General features: G+C 39.5%; 1 protein-coding gene across 1 annotated transcript in view; it reads right to left on the minus strand.

The window, feature by feature from the left end:
* Positions 1-4794: 4794 nt before the first annotated feature.
* The window catches only part of MARCHF6 (membrane associated ring-CH-type finger 6), a 77161-nt gene continuing 60379 nt past the window's right edge, over positions 4795-21576 (minus strand). The window contains exons 22-26 of the mRNA XM_032279099.1: positions 21210-21344; positions 14621-14710; positions 11651-11783; positions 8087-8222; positions 4795-5198 (exon numbers count right to left, since the gene is read on the minus strand). Coding sequence (XP_032134990.1) covers positions 5108-5198; positions 8087-8222; positions 11651-11783; positions 14621-14710; positions 21210-21344 — 585 coding nt within the window. The 3' untranslated portion in view covers positions 4795-5107. The remainder of the gene's footprint in view (positions 5199-8086; positions 8223-11650; positions 11784-14620; positions 14711-21209; positions 21345-21576) is intronic.

The following is a 21576-nucleotide window of genomic DNA, read 5'->3' on the forward strand; positions in this document are numbered from 1 at the left end:
CTGTTCCATCAGACCAACCCACAGCAAGCAGAAGGGACTGATCCCAAAAACATATGAGTGAATGAATGGGGGTACTGGGTATGAAGCTTCTCTTCTTTAGGTGTGTCCTAAAGAAGAGTTACTGAACAAACACTGAGAAGCAGAAAAACTCCAGCACTGCTACATATGTAAAGAGGTTTCAGAATAATTAAACAATGTCAAATGAGGCAAAAAAGGACCTCCATGTAGCATTTACATATGGGTGGTTTTGGAGAAGTGTGTAAGTAGAACGAGATAGAAGGCTGAAAGAGTAATGGTAGGGGGCTACATACACAGAACAGTGACTACGGAAGTGGCAAGGCCATCTCTCCCAGGTGAATCCTTCTGTGTTCCCCATGGCATTTTATTCATACCTCTGTAATACAATCTTTTGCTCATGTTTCTGTTCCACTTTGAGCTCCTTGAAGGGAGACATCGTACCTCATTCAACTATAGTACTAAGTACAGTGCTAGAAATAAAACGGACACCAAAATAAAAGCATTGGGGAGGGGAATGTTACCTTCTCAGCCCAGTTCTCCTTTATCACTCTGTGTTTGCAACAAGAGTAGCTAACTGTGATGTGGAAGGGGGAAATTGATGGCCACTTTCCTGAACTTAACCATGCAATTTCCTTTGCTCAAAAATTTCAACTTCACAGACTAAGGATATGTATGATTCAAATAGCATTTCCTCTATCACCCCTGCATTTAAAGTAAATAAAAATGCATTTGGTTGGGGGAAAACAATCATGGAAAAAATGTTGAACCTAGAAACAAGGAAAAATCACAAAGTCTGTGAAGCAAAAGGATCTCCTCAGGGCACTCAGAAGGAAAAAAAACATCATGCAAATCTCTCCTTTTTCTCTGGGATATATGGTGAAGTATGTAAAATGGATTTGATTGGTTTTACTCTAAGTATTCAGCTGAAAGACAACCTTAGCAAAACTCTTTCTGATCTCATAGCAGACATGCAGAAGTGGGCAGTATCTTGCCATCGCACAAAATGTGGGGCTTTCCTCTTTCCAGTGAGGAGTCTACAGCCCAAGTTGGGGAAACTGGACGGGAGGGATGTGTTCTCTGCAACTATACATTTAAACTTATGCATAAAGGGGAGGAGCCAGTCACATTTAACTGGAGTTATTTTTCTTTCCTATTAAAAACATCTAGATTATCTATGCGGGCTAACAATGCATAATTCTGCAATCTTAAAGCAATTTTGCAACAAGGCAAAAAAAAAAAAAACTAGACTACAACTAACATCCACTTTATTCAATTTTGTTCTCTCAACTTAGAAGGCAACGTCCCTATGACCATCAGAATATATGTACATAAAACTGATCTGGGTACCTAAGGTGTTTAATAGAAGATTAACTAAATGTTCTATCTAGCTTCTACAACAGTTATTCCTAGACCTTAGTCATAATATATTTTTTAAGGTACTACGACACTTTCATGAGGCACTCGTACAAAACAGGAATGAAAACATACATAGAGTGTCTTATCTTTATGTTGTATTAATGCCAAAGATATTGTCAGGAATTTTAAAGAAGCCCTTACTCATGATGGCTATTTTTAAAAATGGCACAGAACAGTAACAGGCTGAAAAGAAAACGTTTGATTGAAGGGACACCTTAAGTAAATATAAGACAGCTTAACCAAGAAAGTTAGCGAAATCTCCACAAATGAGACTTTTAATAATACTTCAATGGTAAGACATTTTAGTTGTTTTTTTCTTGATGGCTGAATAATTAACAACCTAAAGGAGTATTTTAAACATACCTTTTAATTTTACAATGTAGAAAACTTCTCACATTAAGTAGAGAGCTTACTCAACCCTGAAAATGAAAAGAAGTAGCTAACTTGCCAAGTTTTAAAAGTGCCAGTGTTCTGTGGCACTACATTTTCCTGCATGTGTGCGTGTTCACGCACATTCGCAAACACAATACAATGTAGAAATGTCCAGTGTTTGTTTTGTTTTAAAAAGTCATCAATTCAACCTAAATTCAAGAATTACACTTTAATAGTGGCATTTTGCCAATACAGAAATGACGTATCTTGGATCAAATCATTTGAAGGAAAGTTATTACTTAAGGGAAAGAAAATCCACAAGAATCCACAAGAATAACAGTTACATTAAATGTTGAAATAAAAATTATTTTTTGTTTACATCTGGAATTCAGATGGCCCATCTTCACTGTTTCTGCAGAGAACTAAGAGGGGGAAAAGAAAATCACCGAAATACATGGAGGTATTTTTTAAGGCTAGCTATACACAAACTCCACATTGGCATTTTTCTTCAGTCTTCATCTCAACTATTAAAGAGTTTAAAAATCAAACATAATTTACTAATGAACAACTGCACACTTCATATACTATGACCATTTGATAACCAGTACAACTAACCCCAAATGCTGATTTGTCCTCAATTTATAAATAGTAAAAATAAAACAAAAAGGTCTTTCCTAGTTAACTTTCTTGAAGGTTGTTTTAACTCAATATAAAATGAAGCAAAATTATACTATGATTTAAAAAAAAAATGTGAAGGCAGCAATACTAGCATTTTCTGAACTATGGGTTTTAAATATTTAAAAGACTCTTGATTAATATGAATAATAAAACCTGGATGCTGCCCAAGCAAATACTATGCCAGAAAATGCTTTCCCTATGAAAATACTTATCTCATTGAAAACAACAGGATATAACGTACAACTGAAAAACTAGGGGAGAATTCTTAAGTAAGACAATATAAATTACCTGCCAGTGAAACGGAGGGCAATTTTTTGGCCATTCATATTGTTTTTTTTTTTACAAAACATCTGATAAGATTCATTTAAAATTCTGTAGGATTAAGAATTTTTAACCTTTTTAAGTACCTGCCTAGGATCTCTGTTAAAACAAGGTATGTTCCAATGACTTTACACCTCCACAAATTCTTTGAAAATTAAAAAAAAAAAAAATGAAATTTATCAAGTTGGCCAGACATGGTGGCTCACGCCTGCTGTAATCCCAGCACTTTGGAAGGCCAAGTCAGGAGTTCAAGACCAGCCTGGCCAACATAGTGAAACCCCATCTCTACTAAAAATACTAAAATTAGCCAGGCAGGGTGGCGTGCACCTGTAGTACCAGCTACTCAGGAGGCTGAGGCAGGAGAATTGCTTGAACCTGGGAGGCAAAGGCTGCAGTGAGCCAGAATCGTGCCACTGCACTCCAGCCTGGGCAACAGAGTGAGACTCCGTTATAAAAAAAAAAAAAAAATTATATAAAATCAAGTTATATGCCCAATTCAGTAATATTTTTCTCTCAAATAAAATAATTTACATTAGAAATACACCATGACAGGCAGCATTGTGTTTTAAAATCCTCTTACATTTTTATAGGCCTAAATTTCTGAGTAAAGGTGGGGTAACAAAGACCTTACCTTCAAATGAGAGAAACGGCTACTCCAAAGTGCCAAAGAGTGTTAACACTGAATCCTATGTCAAGCATTATTTCTGATACTGATGCTTTTAAAAATATATTTTAAAGTAATTACTTACCACTTAGGGGTAAAATTGCTGATGCATAAAACCACCAGAACACATTGCTCTTGATTTTGGTAGCTTATGTTTGGCTGACTTGCATATGTTAAAAATTCTCAGATTTTAGTTCATGGAGTTTAATACTATATGATAATTCTTTTACAGTTTCTGAAGACCTATGCTATATACTTCCTATGAGACCTTCTAAATTATCATCCAAAAACAAATACTAAACTTCAATGTACCTCTAGCATTAAACACTTAGATCATGTACCCAACCATTCTATTTTTCTAAACTTCTAACTCGAAGCTTTGGTTATGAGGGAAAAAGTCTGTAAGGTTCAGTTCTCTGAGATTTTTCAAAAAGTTTCCAATGAAATAAATTCCTATGTTAAAAGGCCACCTCGGCCAAGCTTCCTCCTTCTGGACAAATAATGAATTGGTTTTATTTGAAGTTTTATTCTGTAAACAAAAAGCTCTGGAAACTTTGGGATTTCCTGATGAAAAGCTCGGAGAAATGCACACGTAATCCTCACCCAGTGAGGCAAGACCAAATGTTCTAACCAGTCTTCTCCAATGCTGTCAGTCTAAGACCACGACCACATCTGTACTTCACAAGCATCTCAGAAGTCCTAAATCCAGTAAGATGCAGTACAGTTGGTGATGTCATTCTGAAAGATGTATGACCTTGCATGACGGTTGGCCACTGCTACAAAAAAGAGATAGTTGTGTGTGGAAAAGGGAGGATGGTGGCAGCGGGGGTGGGGATTGGGGAGTTGGGGAGCTACTGAAAATCTTTATTTGGACTTTTTTCTAAGTATAGACATGCCCCTAACAAGCACTGAAACCCAACTCCCAATGCTGATCACATCAGGAATATTAAATTACCAAATTAAAAATAATTTCCTCACCTAGCACAAGATACTATACAATATAACAAACAGACACATGAAAAAATCAGGCAGTAGAAAATGTACAACAGCTTTGGTGTTATACAATATAACCTCGACAAACGACTAACAGTGAAGCATAAAGTTCATGTTTTCTTACCACAGACACTCCACTGCTGATTTCTACTTGTTTCCTTTTACGTTCTTGATAAGGTCTGAATAGCCAAGAAAGAATGAATGTACAGTTCCCTTAGAGAGAGCTGCTAGGAGCATCATGAACTGTGCTCCACAAGACGTCACTGAGAAGTCTTGCCTGTGCACTACTGCTCTGTGGCACGTTTCCTGTCAAGATCACAGCAGGTCCAAAATAAAGTGACAACTAGATTTAATAAATTAATATACATTTTGTTTAAAGATGTACAATGCACATTCTGTTTAATCCAAGGTTTTAGGGTATCAAGGAACTTCTATTTACACATATACAAATCTCAGACAGCAGTAATGTCAGAAATGCAGGGAAGAGCAGCAGAGCCTTACACCACTGCTCTCTGAATGCTGAGAACAAAAGTCAAATACATTTAACTTAAAAACGCTGAGAGATCACTGGGAAAAATCTCCAAGGAGAGAAGTCCACAAAAAAGGACACGAAAAGGAGAAGGTCAAGTTGCTGAGACAACCACTTTATTCTTGGGATGACTGTGGAGGTGGTGGAGATGAGCCTTGTTTGCCAGATTTCCGTTCGTAGTTCACAAGTCGTTGCCCCACAAGGTATCTAGGTTGCAAAAACAAAGTGGTTACTCTATGAACTTACAGAGTAAAACATTCTTATGTCTTTTTTAATCTAACTCCTACTTAAAACCCATCAATGGTTGGGTGAGCCAAAGGGAGTCATGAGTGAACAACTGTGTAAGGGCCGGCATGTCTAGCTGGGTATGGGTTTGTAGGAAGCTGCAGGAGCAGCAAAGGCTGGAAGGCTTCCAATGCTGTGCAATGGAGGACATGATTCAGTCAGTGGTTTAGGGGGTTCTTATCAACTCAGACACTTGGAGACCAGGAGGAATACAGTAAACTTATGCAGTGAATTTATCTGTTAAGGTTCAGATTTTATAAAACAACTTAATGGGCAGATCTAAGGAGGTGGACTGAAAACAAGACCATCAGAAAGCTGGGAAAGGGCTGGGCAAGGTGGCTCACACCTGTAATCCCAGCACTTTAGGAGGCTGAGGTGGGCAGATCACCTGAGATCAGGAGTTTGAGAGCAGCCTGGCCAACATGGTGAAACCTCATCTCTACTAAAAACACAAAAAATTAGCTGGGCATGTTGGCACGTGCCTGTAGCCCCAGCTACTATGGAGGCTGAGACAGGAAAATTGCTTAAACCTAGGAGGTGGAGGTTGCAGTGAGCTGAGATTGCGCCATTGCACTCCAGCCTGGGTGACAGAGTGTGACTCCATCTCAAGGGGAAAAAAAAAAGGAAGAGACAAAAAGTAAAACCAGAAGCTCTTGTTACAAAAAAGGAAGGAGAAATCAAAGGACAGATTTCAGTGAAGTCAAAGGGAAGATGGCATGGCACTGAGTGTGGGTGACAGGAGGTAGGAGAACATGGTTCAACAACAGAATGGCAAGTGTTACGTATGTGGTGAAAGGAGAAGGCAATGGCAAAGCCTGCAGGGCTGTAGAAACAAGGCAGATGTTACTGTGGCTGGAGCGACAGGGCTGGAGATCCTGCTCAAGGAGACAGACATCTCCAATGCCAGGGAAGGGCGACAGCTGCATAGAAGGCTCACTGAGGGGCTGGTACATAGTAATGACAGAATATCAACACACACAAAGAATATGGTCAGCATTGTGGCAATGACAAAATAAGTAAATAAAAAGCATACAGAAACAAAGTTAACTAAATTGTACAAGTCCAAAAAGTAACTCAATGGCAGAGAAAGAAGACTCTGAACCCAACTCCCTCTCTTCCACCACCACTCTCTCACACACAAGCCTACCACACACACACGCACGCGTGCTCACTCTCTCTCAGCACCTCCTATAGACCAAACACTATGCTAAAGAGTACATAGACCTTAGCTTTCTAAAAAACAAAACAAACAAAATGCTTCAAGGCTTAGCTTTCTAAAAAAAAAACCAACCAAACAAAAAAGTACATATACAACAGCAGACAAGACATGCCCTCACCAAAGTCTACAGTTCAACACTTTTCTGCATGAAGGAATATATGGGAAAAGAAGAAAGAGGACACTGGGCTACAGGAAAAAGCAGAAGATAAAACATGAGAAATAACAGGTCAATGGGAACAGACCCCTGGCAAAGGCCGAGAAGGACAGGGTACAGAAAGGCAGGAAGAAACAGGCAGAAACTTCCCTGACGGCATGTCTTGCTTGTCATTCTGTTTGCAGTAACATACTTCTCTGCCAAAAAGTTAAGAGCTAAAAGTTGATTTTCATCATTGGAAAGACGCTTCCTCTTCTTTCAGCTGACAGTCCTTGGTACTCTGACTGCCGAAGTATACGTGTATTTTTTACTGTCAGTAAATGCTTTGGAGAAGTCTTGAACACTATAAATTTCATTCTCAAAAATATTACTCCTCAGAGTAAGGTAACTCTATAATTTGTTGTGCAAAGGGGGACAAGCACAAGTAAAAGGGGGTACTGTTCATAATGACACAGAGGCAGCAGGTGTAAACTGGGACTCTCTTGGCCAACTGAGATGAATAACAATAAACTCACTTTTTCTGCTAGACCCCATTGAAGCAGATCATTCAGCTGACAGGACAGGAAAGGTCAAATATTACCCCAGAAAGGTGTTTTCCTGTGCTTTCCTCAAACTCTCACTGAGATCAAGTGACAGAGTTTTCAATGGTTTCTTCAAGACAGAGAGTCCTACAACATTTTTATGGCAACCCTCAAGCCTCTCTGTGCAACCTCAGAGGCCCTGCATAAGCAAGAGGGGCTTACGCAGGCACTGCTGGTTTGTAATGCAAGCTTATTTTTATCTAAACTATTTAATATACTGTCAGACCAAAACATTTGAAAACTAAAAAACTATTTGGAATAGGCATTAAAAAATCTCCCGGCCAGGTGTGGTGGCTGACACCTGTAATCCCAACACTTTGGGAGGCTGAGGTGAGCAGATTATGAGGTCAGGAGATCGAGACCGACCTGGCCAACATGGTGAAACCCTATCTCTACTAAAAATGCAAAAATTAGCTAGGCGTGGTGACACACACCTATAATCCCAGCTACTCAGGAGGCTGAGGCAGGAGAATCGCTTGAACCCGGGAGGCAGAGGTTGCAGTGAGCAGAGATCATGCCACTACACTCCAGCCTGGTGACAGAGCAAGACTGCGTCTCAAAAACAAAACAAAACAAACAAAAAAACCCAAAAAAAACCTCCCTCTCCAAAATAGTTTCTCCCAGTCTTTTCCAGCTCCATAAATGACAACTCCATATTCCCTCCCTGTTGTTTGGACCAATTAAATCCTTGATTCCACTCTCCTTTACATCTTACACCTAATCTGTCAGGAAATCTTGCTAATCCCACCTCCAAGTATATCCAGAATCTGAGCACATTTCTCTCCTATGATTTGTCACATCAGACACATAAATTAAGAACTGAAAACACAAGAGATGAATAGAACACCAGACTTACTTGTCATTTTTAATATGTTCATAAAGGCGCTTAAACTGGCGGACTTGGAAGGATAAGATTGCCATCAATACCACAACCATCAGTAAAAATGGATAAATCCGCCGATGGACTAAGTTTTGCATTTCTGCAGTAACACCTAGAAAACCAAAAAAGAAAAACTTTAAGTGTATGTGAAGTAACAGTGACATGAAACATAAACACGTCCTTCTCCTGGGAAGAATGGACTGGGGTAGACAAGCTTTCTAAGCCTCAGGTCTGTTGACTTTCTACAATCTGTGTGGGTCATGAGACCTTTCTGACACCCACCTTTCTCAGTCGTAAAACAAGGAGGCCAGGCATGGTAGCTCATACCTCTAATCTCAGCACTTTGGGAGGCCAAGGCGGGTGGATCACTTGAGGTCAGGAGTTCTAGACCAACCTGGCCAAGATGGCAAAACCCTGTCTCTACCAAAAAATATTAAAATTAGCCAGATGTGGTGGCGTTTGCCTATAGAGCCAGCTACTCGGGAGGCTGAGGTGGGAGAATCGCTTGAACCTGGAAGGTGGAGGCTGCAGGGAGCTAAGATCGCGCCACTGCATTCCAACCTGGGCAAGAGAGTGAGACCCTGCCTCAAACAACAAACAAACAAAAAAGGAACCGGATGAGATTACTTATCAGGCTCCATAAGCAGCAGTGTCATTTATACATTTCAACTGCATCATGGTTTAAAGAGATAAAAAACCAAAACTGTGCTTACATAATAAAAAGTATTCTTAAACTTTTAGAACACACATGTATTTGTTTTTCTATATTTAACCCATGAGTTTTAATACTTCTTGGCAGAGGGAGTTGGGGGCTTTAAAATCAGAGCAAGTATTTTCAAAAAAAAAAAAATTCAGAAAATTAATACCCTCAGGTGGATTATTCGAAACACCACAACAGTGTGCTGTGCATAAGCTCTGGAGCTGAGCTTGAATTTGAATGCTGCTCTTACCCCTTAAAAACTAGACTTTGGGGTAAGACTATCAATCTCTAAAAACCTCAATTTCCCATTTCTAAAATAGAGTTGATAAAACATATTCAAAAGCTACCCTAAGAATAACATGGAAGAATTACATAAAGCCTCTAAACAGGGCAAAACAAGTACTAACATTTTTCATTTGCCACTCTTTTTCCCTTCCAAAGACTTTCCAGAAAGGCTCACAATAAATTTTTTTCATTTTTTTTTTTTCTTTTTTGCTATGGCAAATCAACACAACAAAATTTTTAAAAATGAAAATATGAAGGACTGGTTTGGAAATCCAAATTCTTAAGTCTACGTACTATTAATGGGCAGAACATAATATATACCAATGAGAATTAAAAAAGAAAACAGGGCATTCCTATTCTAGACAAAACCAGTAAATAGTCAAAATGATTTAATTTTAATAACGTATTCAACTAATAAGCAATGGCCTGGGCTTGGTGGCTCGTGCCTGTAATCCCAGCACTTTGGGAGGCCAAGATAGGTGGATCACCTGAGTTGAGAAGTTCAAGACCAGCCTGGCCAATATGGTGAAACCCCATATTTGGTGAAACTCTACCAAAAATTCAAAAATTAGCTGGGCATGGTGGCGCACGCCTGTAGTTCCAGCTACTCAAAAGGCTGAGGCAGGGGAATCGTGTGAACCTGGGAGGTGGAGGTTGCAGAGAGCCGAGACTGCACCACTGTACTCCAGCCTGGGCGACAGAGCGAGATTCCATCTCTCAGAACAAAACTAAACAAAAATAATAAGCAATGAGCTCTGAAATAACATTTTGCATGTTTATTTTAATATGGTATTTATGATACTGGGCATAGTCACAATTCAAGCCAAGTAAAAGCCTTGAAGTTTCTACTTAGAAGGAACCAGGAAACAATGCAGTTTGCACACTGTGGGTCCTCCGATTAACTGTTCCGTTTCCCATGCCACCCTGCAGACTGAGGAATACATTGCTTAGCTTCTGTCTATACAAACCTGCATTTAGCAATTTTTTTTTTAAGAGACAGGGTCTTGCTCTGTTGGCTGGGCTAGACTGGAATGGCACAATCTGTAGCCCTGAACTCCTGGGTTCAAGTGATCCTCCTGCCTAAGCCTCCAGAGCAGCTGAGATTACAGGCATGTGCCACCACCCCCAGCTAATATAATTTTTTTTTTTAGAGACTGGGTCTCACCATGTTGCTCAGGCAGGTCTTGAATTCCTGGCCTCAAGCAGCCTCCCACCTCAGCCTCCCAAGTAGCTGGGATTATAGGTACAAGCCTAATATCTTTACTGGCTGAGAAGCAATGAGGCTGTTAGAAGCCAAACCAGTGGCCAAAGGTAAAGAAAGGCAAACACAAAAGGGCTTCCAAGGGGCTGGAAAAGTTCTATTTCTTGACCTAGTAAGGTAACATACAATTATACATGTTACACTGCAAAAAAGTTTGGTTGTGTTTTTTTTAAGCTGTTCTCTCATGGTTAAAGGGAGGAGGGGGCATTTCTGGCAGATGGATAAGACAAATCAAAGTCTGGAGATAGGCATGGGAGAAGAGGACATGGTGTGTTTTATAAGAGGCCATTCCACAGCTGTTTAATCCAACTCAAGAGTATATGACTTAGAGTGAGAAAAAAAGTAAGGTCAAACTGAAGCCCACATCAATGCAAACGAGAAGCCTTGTAAACTATGCCAAAAGGTTGTACTATATTAAAGGCCACAGAGGGACCAATGAAAAAATGTTCACCAAAGAGGTACAATGAGATACATTCTTTTGAAAGGTCATTGTGCCCAGTGTGGAGAAGTAATTAGTGGTAGCAGGTTCAAAGCTGGGAAACCAGATAGGAAGGTGTCATAGTTAAGGTAGGAGATGAATGACTCAACAAGTCAGGAGCAAAGGCACCAGAGAGAAGAGACCAGATTGCTCAGGGAAGAATGAGACACCTGGAGACCATATGGACATGGAGAACAGAATAAGGTGACAGGGATAGTCTTCAAGGTTTCTGACTTAAACATTGTTGGATGATAAAGTTTGTGACTGAGAGATGGAATTCTGGAGAAGAAAAAGATTTGGAAAGAAAAGTCTCTGCTTATAATTTTGAAAATATGCTAGGTTTAAGGAGCTATGAGGATTTTTCAGTACACAATCAACAAGACAGTATATTTCCAAGTATAAACATGCTGCACATTAGCATCTCCTCTTTGAGTCTCCTTTTATGCCCAAGAATATTTTTTAAAAATTAAATATAATGACACTGTTACTTAATTTTACAAGTATATGATCACAGCATTTCTAGTCAGGAGACAACAACTTGAAGGAAATCTGCTCCTGCCTATTTTGTAAAGCATGTACATTACAAATTTTATCACCTGCTAGAGAAAAGAACTGTACCAAAGAGCTTTATGATCGTCTAATCTTACCCAGAGTAGTCAAATCTAAGAAAAGTGGTATTTTGAAATCACTGTTTTAGCTGGATTCATGTTTACAAATAAAGCATATGAAGTGAGACATCCTTTTTACTGGGGGTGAAAAGAATATTCAATGTTAATAAAAGTGCTCCTTCAAGGCTCCACAACCAGCATTACATACCTAGTAAAGGAACAACACCAGAAGCTATGACATAAGGTACACACAGGGAAAGCAACAGCACAGAAATCACTGGAGCTGCCAGTTTACGAACAATATAGTGAAGGTCAATGTTCCGGATGCCATTTGCGTAAACCTGAAACATTACAAAAAAACAGTTAGAACAAAAACACAAGACAAATTCCTCCAAGTTATTAGAGCAATCTCTAATGAATCCATAAAACTAAATCTGCCAACCCAAAAAGAGTCAAACTGTTTACTTTTTCTAAAGTCAAGGCAAATTCTGGTATACCAATATAAGCATGGTGCCCATGAGTTTCTAAAGAAATGTATTTACCCACTAACACTTTACAGTTAGCTCTGCTAAATGATGAAATAAGATACTAACCTAGAATAATTTATACCTATTTGCACTATACAATACCAGATGACATTCAGTGGTATTCACTGAAGACCACATAACTTGAAGTAACTTCATACATCTTATGTAAAAAAAATGTAATATGTAATGTTGTATTATACAATATTGCATTCATTTTTTCTGAGTATGACAAGAAAACACTGAAGCAGGAAACGTTTCTGAAAAGCTTGCATAAATCAAATTTTAACAAATCAAAAGGTATTTTATTTAAAAATTTAGTATGAAAGAATTCTATAGTGAATATAAAAAAAGAAAGTCCAAGAATTACTAGAATGTTTCCATCATCTTATCCAGAAAACTCTACAAGAGTACTGCAGAGGAAAGAATGGATGGAAATGGGAAAGCCTTGGAAACAGAAATTTAGATGGCATGCAGACAGAGATGAGGCAGAAGAATGCTGTTTAACCTTTTAAAGGCATATTTCCATTCCCAAAGACACCCAGCTAACCCAAATGCATTTTAATCAATGAAGCAAGGCATCCCAGTGTTCCCCAACCATTTCCAACCATTTTACTTAAATTTATAGAGACACGTACACATGCAAGAGAAAATAATGAATAAGAGAACAAAATATTTAGAAGATCAATGATATTCCACAGCCTCTAGTATGAATAAACCTCATCTCCACACTCCTTTTACAAGGGCAGAGTTTAACCTGGTGACTCTACAGTGGACTGGCCTGCATTCTGATCCTGCCCATACTCTAGAGACACACACAAACACACAGCAATTCTCTGGCTCCCCTACCTCCCACCCCTAAGAATCAAAATCTTGAGGTACAGGCACTTTCTGAATGAATTTTCTTGAGCACGCTTGACTAAGAACTATTGTCGTTACTTTTCATACCTCAAAAAGAGGTGTACTTTACTGCTGGAGAACTGTAACGTCTTATTTATGGGGCACTGGCCTAAGAATAAAAGGGGTTCCCCACAAGTACATTTGGCTAGATAACTAAAGTTATCTAGAAGTACCAAAATCTGTTATTTTGGCTGTTTGGGACAGAAATTTTCCTTAAATGAATTACCATACTTCCTAGTCTTATTATCGGAATGCTACAGTACAATCGACCTTTTCCAAGGTATTGCCACAACAAATTATCTGGCAGTTCTGTAATACAATAATAGTCTTAGGTACTATATAGCTAGGTCAATCCAAAACAGCTCTCCTGTGTAATCTATTTTTTCCTCTGCCTTTTCTTTTATTACCTCGAGCAATAACCTTCCCCTCACCCCCAATGTACTATAGGCTTAGAAACATCAGTATCAAGCTTCACCAGAAAAAAGCACATATTATCATTTTGTCTCCACTATAGACAGAGTTCTAGATACTATAAGCTACCGGTTAACCTTCAGATAAAGGATGGCTTAAACGTGGTTGATGAAAATTCATGGGAGTATAGAAGACCACAATATGTCACCCTAAAAATATGCCTCCTTGGCATAGGGATTGTTTTGAGCTGAAGGCAACTAAGAAAGAGTAGATGCAGGAAAACTTTCTGTCCACCCTCTATTGCCTAGAAGCAGGATATAAATGTATAAAGATAAAAGGAGCCCATCCCACCTCCCTCTACCAGTGAGGACAAAGACTACCCACTGAAGAGAGCTTCAGACCTTTCCGGGCCTCTAGATGGCACCAGAGGAATCTACACTGCCAAGTTTGACTAAGGAGCAGCACCTGCCATTTGAGAAGCAATGAGACTGTGAGAAGCATTTGCCACCCGTACAGACTCAAAGTCCTTTTCCTTTATCTTGTCACTTCTCTAAAAACTTATTGTTCTTTGTTGAAGATTAGCTGAACTTCAAAGCCACCTCTTTGAAATTACTCACTCCCTGGGTATCTCCGTATCTCCATGTATATATGTACATGTATCTCCATGTACATATAGGAAAGGCAAGTAGCTTAAGGTCATAAACGGAGAAAAAGCAAGCTATTTCTTCAAAAACTTGGGAGTTTAATGCAAAACATTAAAAACACCACACTGCACATACCTGTCTACAGCTTGTACTTTCCCCCAACTCAGAAACATGCCTGGGAGCTATCGCTATCAAAACAAATAACTCTACTTCATTTTTCCAACTGCTGCCATTCTCTACTGGTGGACATCTGGATCACTTCTCATTTTTTGTCATGATAAAAAATGATGTATTTGCAGAAACGGCCTTGCTCATGCCTCCTGCATACATGCAATAGATTCTCAGGTCAAACTGCTGAGTCATAATATATAAGCATTTTTAAACTTTTGATGGTACCAAAGAATTCTCTAAGGTGATGATTTCATATATGACATATGTACATTAATAAACTTTTGTTTTTCTGTTGTTAGAGTTTTATTACAGGGCTCCATTTTAACTAAGAAAACAAGGGTTGAGGACAAAATTATTTTCCTCCCCTACAGTGGTAAAACAAAACTGCCATCTTAAAAAAGTTATATATGCCCATTAAACAAAAAGTAGAAAATTCAGCAAAGTAGGAAGAAATAAGAGGTATATCCGCCAAACATAAACACACAATTCCAGAATGTCTTTCCTAAAAACTTTTTTGATTTTGCTTACCTGTTCAATTACAGTTTTCAACCACCACTGAGGACCCATCAATGTTATAGCTGCAATGATTTTGGCATGCAGGACTCCAAGTGCCCAGTCCTACAGCAAAAAAAAAAACATTTAACAGATTTCTATTGTTTTTTAACCATAAACCCAGCAGATAGGCTGTATAATTTTCTTACATTATTTCACATCAAAATAGAAGTTCTACAGGATTGAAAACAATTTTACAAAAGAATAACATATACTGAAAACCCAGAGAATATTTTTTCTCCAACAGCTGAAATTCAATGTTTCCATAAAAAATCGTTCTTCTACCTTTTAAAAATCTATATGCTTTTCCCAAGAATTAGAAAAAAGCCTGGACATTAATGGAGATCTCAAAAAGCAAATAAAATAAATGCCAAGATTTTATTTCAAACTATCTTTAGGCGATTTCATTGGTTTCAACTGAGCTCATTTATGTCAAATTAAGACTGTGGGGCAATGTTTGGCCATTCTAAAGGCTTACAGATAGCATCTAGTTTGAAGCATTTGTGGTTCTACTGGGGAACTGTTACTAGGTTCCTCCTCATGGTGCAATGAACTCTTGGCCTGCCCACTTTCCAACTCTCCACCAGGCAGTCAGAGAGAGGACTACCTCCTCCCTCCCCATCACACCCTCTCCTAACCACCAAGTATCTCTTTAAATGCAAATGAAATCATGAATGTAAACTTCCCTGCTTAACAACCCTAAAGTCCTTATTAGCAAGGCACACAGAACCCTTTATAACCTGGTCTCTATCTAGCTTATTTAAAAAAAGAAAGAAAGAAACCACACGTGACATTTAGACTTATTCTTACATAAAACCAACATCGTTACAGGGAAGACTGGAGTCCTTTGGGACCTATCTTAAATCCTGATCCCTCCCCAGTAATAACTACTACTAGTTTTGAGTACATACCAACCATGATTTTCCCCATGCATTTGTCTGTCATATATATAGCTGGGATATAGTCATCAATATCCCATAAAAAATATTTAGTATCATTTTTATACAGACTTTGCTCAGGCTGTTAATTCTCCTCTTCACTGTCTACCATCCCATCTTGAGGCCAATGTTCCCATTTCTTTACTGGTTTGATTGGTTAGTCTTCTAAGGATCTTATTCAAATGGGGTGAGAGGCTGATACACACACTGAATTCTTGAATACCCTCAAATATCAATCTTCATCCTGATAAGTGAACAGCTAAATGATTTTTTGTCTGGGTAGAGGAAGCTTGATTTTTGTCGCTTTTATCTCAGCTGTCTACAAATTCTCTAATATCTTATGATTTTCAGTGCTACAGAAAAAAAGTCCAATGACAGTGTGGTTTGTTTTGAAGACTGTATACCCAAGTAAGTGTTTTTCTCTTGAATTCAATCTTACCAAATCTGGTGAGCCCTTTCAACCTATGGAATCAGATCTTTCTTCAATTCAGTTAAATTTTCTCCTAGTTTTGTTTCAATGCTGCCTTACATTTGCTCCTTCTGGAAACCCCATTATCAGTACGCTGTCTCCTAGATGCTTCCTACAAAACCCTTCTCTTTCTCCTCAATTTCCTCTTCCATTTTGCTCAGTGCTTCGTATTAATAATCTTCAAGGCCTCCAAGCCAAGGCCAGTGGTGACTGTCCACATCTTTTTTCACTACTAGATTTGTCTGAAATCCATGTCATACAGCTCCACAACTGCGTTCTGCTTTAGAGCTGCTGTTCATGTGTGCGTGTGAACATACTGCATTCGGTGTCCTGTGTGTTTGCTCTTCTCTGTAGAAGCTCATGGCCCTGCAAGCAGTTCTCTGTCAAACTGGCTTCTGTTCTGACTGCTCAGCCTTAACTTCCTTTCTGTGGCTGCTGAGTCTCCTGCATATAAAGAACTTGTTATAATTTCCTCTGCAGCCTCAAAGAGGCTTGTGCCTGGCTGAGAATATCCTAAAGGGCTTCAAAAGGATGTTTTTTGTTTTTTTTTTTTTTTTTGAGACAGAGTTTCACTCATGTTACCCAGGCTGGAGTGCAATGGCGCGACTTTGGCTCACCGCAACCTCCGCCTCCTGGGTTCAGGCAATTCTCCTGCCTCAGCCTCCTGAGTAGCTGGTACTACAGGCACGCGCTACCATGCCCAGCTAATTTTTTGTAGTTTTGGTAGAGACGGGGTTTCACCATGTTGACCAGGATGGTCTTGATCTCTTGACCTTGTGATCCACCTGCCTCGGCCTCCCAAAGTGCTGGGATTACAGGCTTGAGCCACCGCGCCCGGACTCAAAAGGATGTACCTCTTCAGGCCTTTAGAATGACCGTCCAAACAGTCTCCTACTGATGAATATGGAGAAAGCTTCCCTGCTTTTTCTACACCCTTCCAGGCTCATGGGCAGAGAAGATGCAACCTACCAATTCAGCTTTCCCTCGGCCTTTTGGGAGTCCAGCAGACACACAAATGAAATTGTTTACCCAAGGAGGTCCACGATCACTGTGATTCACGCCCTCTAAAACCCCACTGCTTTGCAGTCCTTTCTCACCAGACAAGACACACCATACTAGCTCCTCTGCTAGAATTCCAAGTGAGCCCACTATCTCACAGAGCTGCAGCCACTTGCTGCAGGAAAGACAAGTAGTTTAAAGTTATGAATGGAGAAGAAACAAGCTGTTTCTTCAAAAACTTGAGGGTTAAATGCAAAACATTAAGGACAGTACACTGCACATAACTGTCTATAGCTGTGTTTTCCTCCCACTAAGAAACATGCATGGGAGTTATCAATATCAAAACAAATAACTCTTCATTTTTTTAACTGCTACATCGATAGTCCACATTTTATTTGGCCATTCTCTACTGGTAGACATCTGGATCGCTTCTCATTTTTTGCCATTATAAAAAACGATGTATTTGCAGAAACAGCCTTGCTCATGCCTCCTGCATACATGCAGTAGATTCTGAAACGTCAACTGCTGAGTCATAATATACAAGCATTTTTAAACTTTGATATTACCAAAGAATTCTCTAAGGTGATGATGATTTCACAGGCAATGCTGAGTACTATAAAGACCACCAAAAATACAAGTATAACTAGAACAAGTTGCATTTATTTCTCATTGCAACAGGGGAGTAACATGCTTGGAGAACTTGGGGCCCCTCAGTAAGAGCGTGCTAGAAAGGGCTTATTATAGGATTTCAGCTTGTGTTGGGAATCTGAGGGAGGATTTAAGGAAGCAGGAATTTGTTCTGTATCAAATGCTATTAGAAAGCAGAGCAATCTGTGAATGGTTATCTTAATAAATAAATCTTATCTAGAAAATGAGGCAGAAGCTAAAACTGTAATTGGTAATGAAGCAGTAGCCAATCATGTTAGCCAGTAAAGGGGAATGTTTGGTCATTTTTGTGGTTTGAATAATGCTCACGTTCTGTCTGTCTTCAGACACGACTGCAGAGGGCCTTGCTTTTGTTGTCCTCTATCATGATCAGAGTGACAGGGTATGATGTCATGGCTGCTTTGCCTTTTTCAGGGCTGCATATTGTAAAACATTAAAAGGCAGATAGTATCTGCGTGTCTCATTTGCAGCAACACTATGCTTGATCACTGACTGGGTTAGGGTATTGTCAGCCTGACCCCTTCGCTTGTTGTGTGTTTCCCTTTGAGCCCATCAAGTAATTCATAAGGGGACACTTTGCCACCATGCAAACAATCACTTCTACACTGCAATGATATCATAACATACCTGCAAATTCTTTTCCCGTCATGTGGAAGGGGTCTACGGCCTCTTCCCTTGAATCTTAGCCAACATTTGTTACTTGCTTATACTCAGTAAAATGTAGTGAACAGTCATGCTATAGGGCTTCTGACATGGGGTCATAAAAGATGATGCAGCTTCTTGCTTGTAGGGTCACTCATTCCCCTGAACTACAACGTAAGAAGCCCAAGTACCCTGAGGTTACTGAGCTATGAAGGAGGAGCTCCAGTCAACGGCCCCAGATAAGTAGCAACCAACAACAAGCATCAACTCTCACACTGTTGAGTGATCATACCTCCAAATGATTCCAGCCATAACTGTCAAATCATTCCCAGCCATTGAATCTTCCCAGCTGAGGCCCCAGATATTACTGAGCAGAGACAAACCAATATGCAGTCTTAATATCTGACTCATAGACTACAGACAAAAGTAAAATGATTGTTTTAAGCCATAAAGTTGTGGGATAACTTGTTACGCAGCAACAGCAACTGAAGATCAATCATTCATCTGTTGGGGCCAATATTCATTAACAATCCTTGTTAGAATCAATTATTTTGTTAGGTATTACAAAATAGCATTTTTCTAATAGTGTTAATCTCTCTACCTTTATTTGCTGGCATTTTTCTGTAAAAACAAGATAGCTCTTTCCTTCAATTACGGATACTATTTGACTACCCTGGAATACGGCTCTTACAGAAAGGCGTAACATATGCTTAATTAGATCCTCCTTAACTTACAATGATGTTAGGTCCTAATAAACCCATCTTAAATTGAAAACACTGTTAAGTCAAAAATGCATTTAATACATCTAACCTATAGAACATCATAGCTTAGTCCAGCCTATCTTAAATCTGCTCAGAGCACTTACATTAGCCTACATTTGGGCAAAAGCTTCTAACACAAAACCTATTTTATTTCTTGCCTTGTTGTGTAACTGAGGCCTAACCAAGTCTATTTTATAATTACATAGTGAATATCTCCTGCAATTTACTGAATACTGTACTGAAAGTGAAAAACAGAATAGCTATATGAGTACTCAAAGTACAGTTTCTACTGAATGTGTATCGCTTTTAACCATCAAAAAGTTAAAGTCACAAATCCAAACAGAAGTCAGGTCTGTACTTCTCTGTGTTACTCATTTCTCACCTGTTGTAGTCTATGAGCCAGACAGCCTACACAGGAGGCAGTTTCCCACATATGCATGCCATGTCTCACTCCAGGTCTGCCTGTCGGTGCCCTCGTGGAATATACTTCATTTCCTACCCACTTCTCTGTACTCCACTAGTTAGGCTGGCTTAGATATTATCTCCTACGGGAAACCATACCTGAAACTCCCAAAGCTAGGTTAAATACCTCTCCTACACAATGCCATGGTTCCTTGTGCTTCCTCTAATCACACCACACAACACCTGAGTACCTGTCCAGCTTTCCCACCAGAGTGTAAATTCCTCAGGAAATTCTGCACTAGCCTCATTTTCATCTGGGTGATACAATATAGGGTGTGGGTACACATTAAAAGCACTTAAATAAAATTTTCTGGTAAAATGAAGTTTGTGGCATTCTCCAATTGGAAAGCAGAAAAAGGGAAATACGGCTCAGATAATTTTCATTTTCTGAAAAATCCACTGCAATACACTGAGAGAGAAAAACAAAGCTAAAAGGCCTTTGAATGACTCAAGTCAATGCCTAGCTCTTTCCCCCCAATACCTACTAAGAACTTGAGATCTTAATTCCATAATATTAAAAACCTCAGGCTCTAAATGGAATAGAAAAGTTCAATTTCTTTTTCCATGAGCTTTAAGACCTTTGCTGTGACTTACATGGTTTCCCTCGGGATGCTCTTAGGTTTTTGTTTGTTTGTCTTAAGACAGGGTCTCACTCTGTCACCCAGGCTGGAGTGCAGTAGCATGACCTCAGCTCACTGCAACCTTGGCCTCCCAGGCATAAGCGATCCTCCCACTCAGCCTCTTGAGTAGCTGGAACCACAGGCCCACACCACCACAGTTGGCTAGTTTTTTGTATTTTTGGTAGAGACAGGATTTCACCATGTTGTCCAGGCTAGCCTTGAACTCCTGAGCTCCGGTGATCCACCTGCCTTGGCCTCCCAAAGTCCTGGGATTATAGGTGTGAGTCACCACACTCAACCAGCATACTCTTTTTAATGAATCTGTGACTTTGTGAGAAAACACGCTATAATAATTCAAAAGTATTAAAGCCTCCAAGTCAAAAGGAGTAAGACTGACTCTACCACAAAGGTGAAAAAAAATCAATACCTATTAGTTTGCATTTTCAAATATTAGAGAAGCTTAAGTGAATAGTCAGTAACAATTTAATCTATAAAGTAAGCTATTTTAAAGGGGTTATAAGACCTGCATATTTCTGAAACAAAAGATCAATAAGACAGCATTACCTAAACAATTTGTAAGGTTCCTAAAATTAAATAAATAAGAGTCTTTCTAAACTAGCTGCTTAAAATCACCTAAAATAATTAAGAATTCATTTTTTTCTTTTTTCTTCTTCTTTTTCTGAGACAGGCTCTCACTCTGTCACCCAGGCTACAATACAGTGGCATGAACATGGCTCACTTCAGCCTCAGGCTCAACCTCCCAGACTCAAGCGATTCTCCCACCTCAGCCTCCCAAATAGCTGGAACCAGAGGCATGAGCCAATTTTTTGTAGAGACTAGATCTTGCCATCTTGCCCAGGCTGGTCTCGAACTCCTGGGTGCAAACAATCCTCCCACCTCAGCCTCCCAAAGTGCTAGGATTATAGGCGTGAGCCACATACCTGGCTAGGATTATTTTCTGATCCCAAATCCTTAATAAAATAACATAAGCAAAAGATATACATTTACCTGCCATGGATAAAAAAGAGGAGTCTGATCCAAGGGAACCCTCAGGGGAGCAACGATGACCAGCTCAAACAGGAGCCCCAGAAGGAGAGGGACAACTCCAGCCAACAGCACTGCAACTATCAAAGTCTTCATGATCTATTAGGAAACAGGAGGCCACATCATTAAAGAGGGTCTTTCTGACTGAGCCAACTCTATTTCCATTTTGAGGTTTAAGATCTGATGCCTAACAGAGCAACTATAGTCATCCCGCAGTATCCAGTGGGACTGGTTTTAGGACCCTTGCAGATACAAAATCTGCAGGTGCTCAAGTCTCTTACACAAAAAGCACACAGGTGGCTGGGCTGTTTTTTCTCACAATCTAATTCTC

Source organism: Sapajus apella, unplaced genomic scaffold, assembly GCF_009761245.1.
Source record: "Sapajus apella isolate SASKATOON/1434 unplaced genomic scaffold, GSC_monkey_1.0 scaffold11, whole genome shotgun sequence".
Lineage (NCBI taxonomy): Eukaryota > Metazoa > Chordata > Mammalia > Primates > Cebidae > Sapajus > Sapajus apella.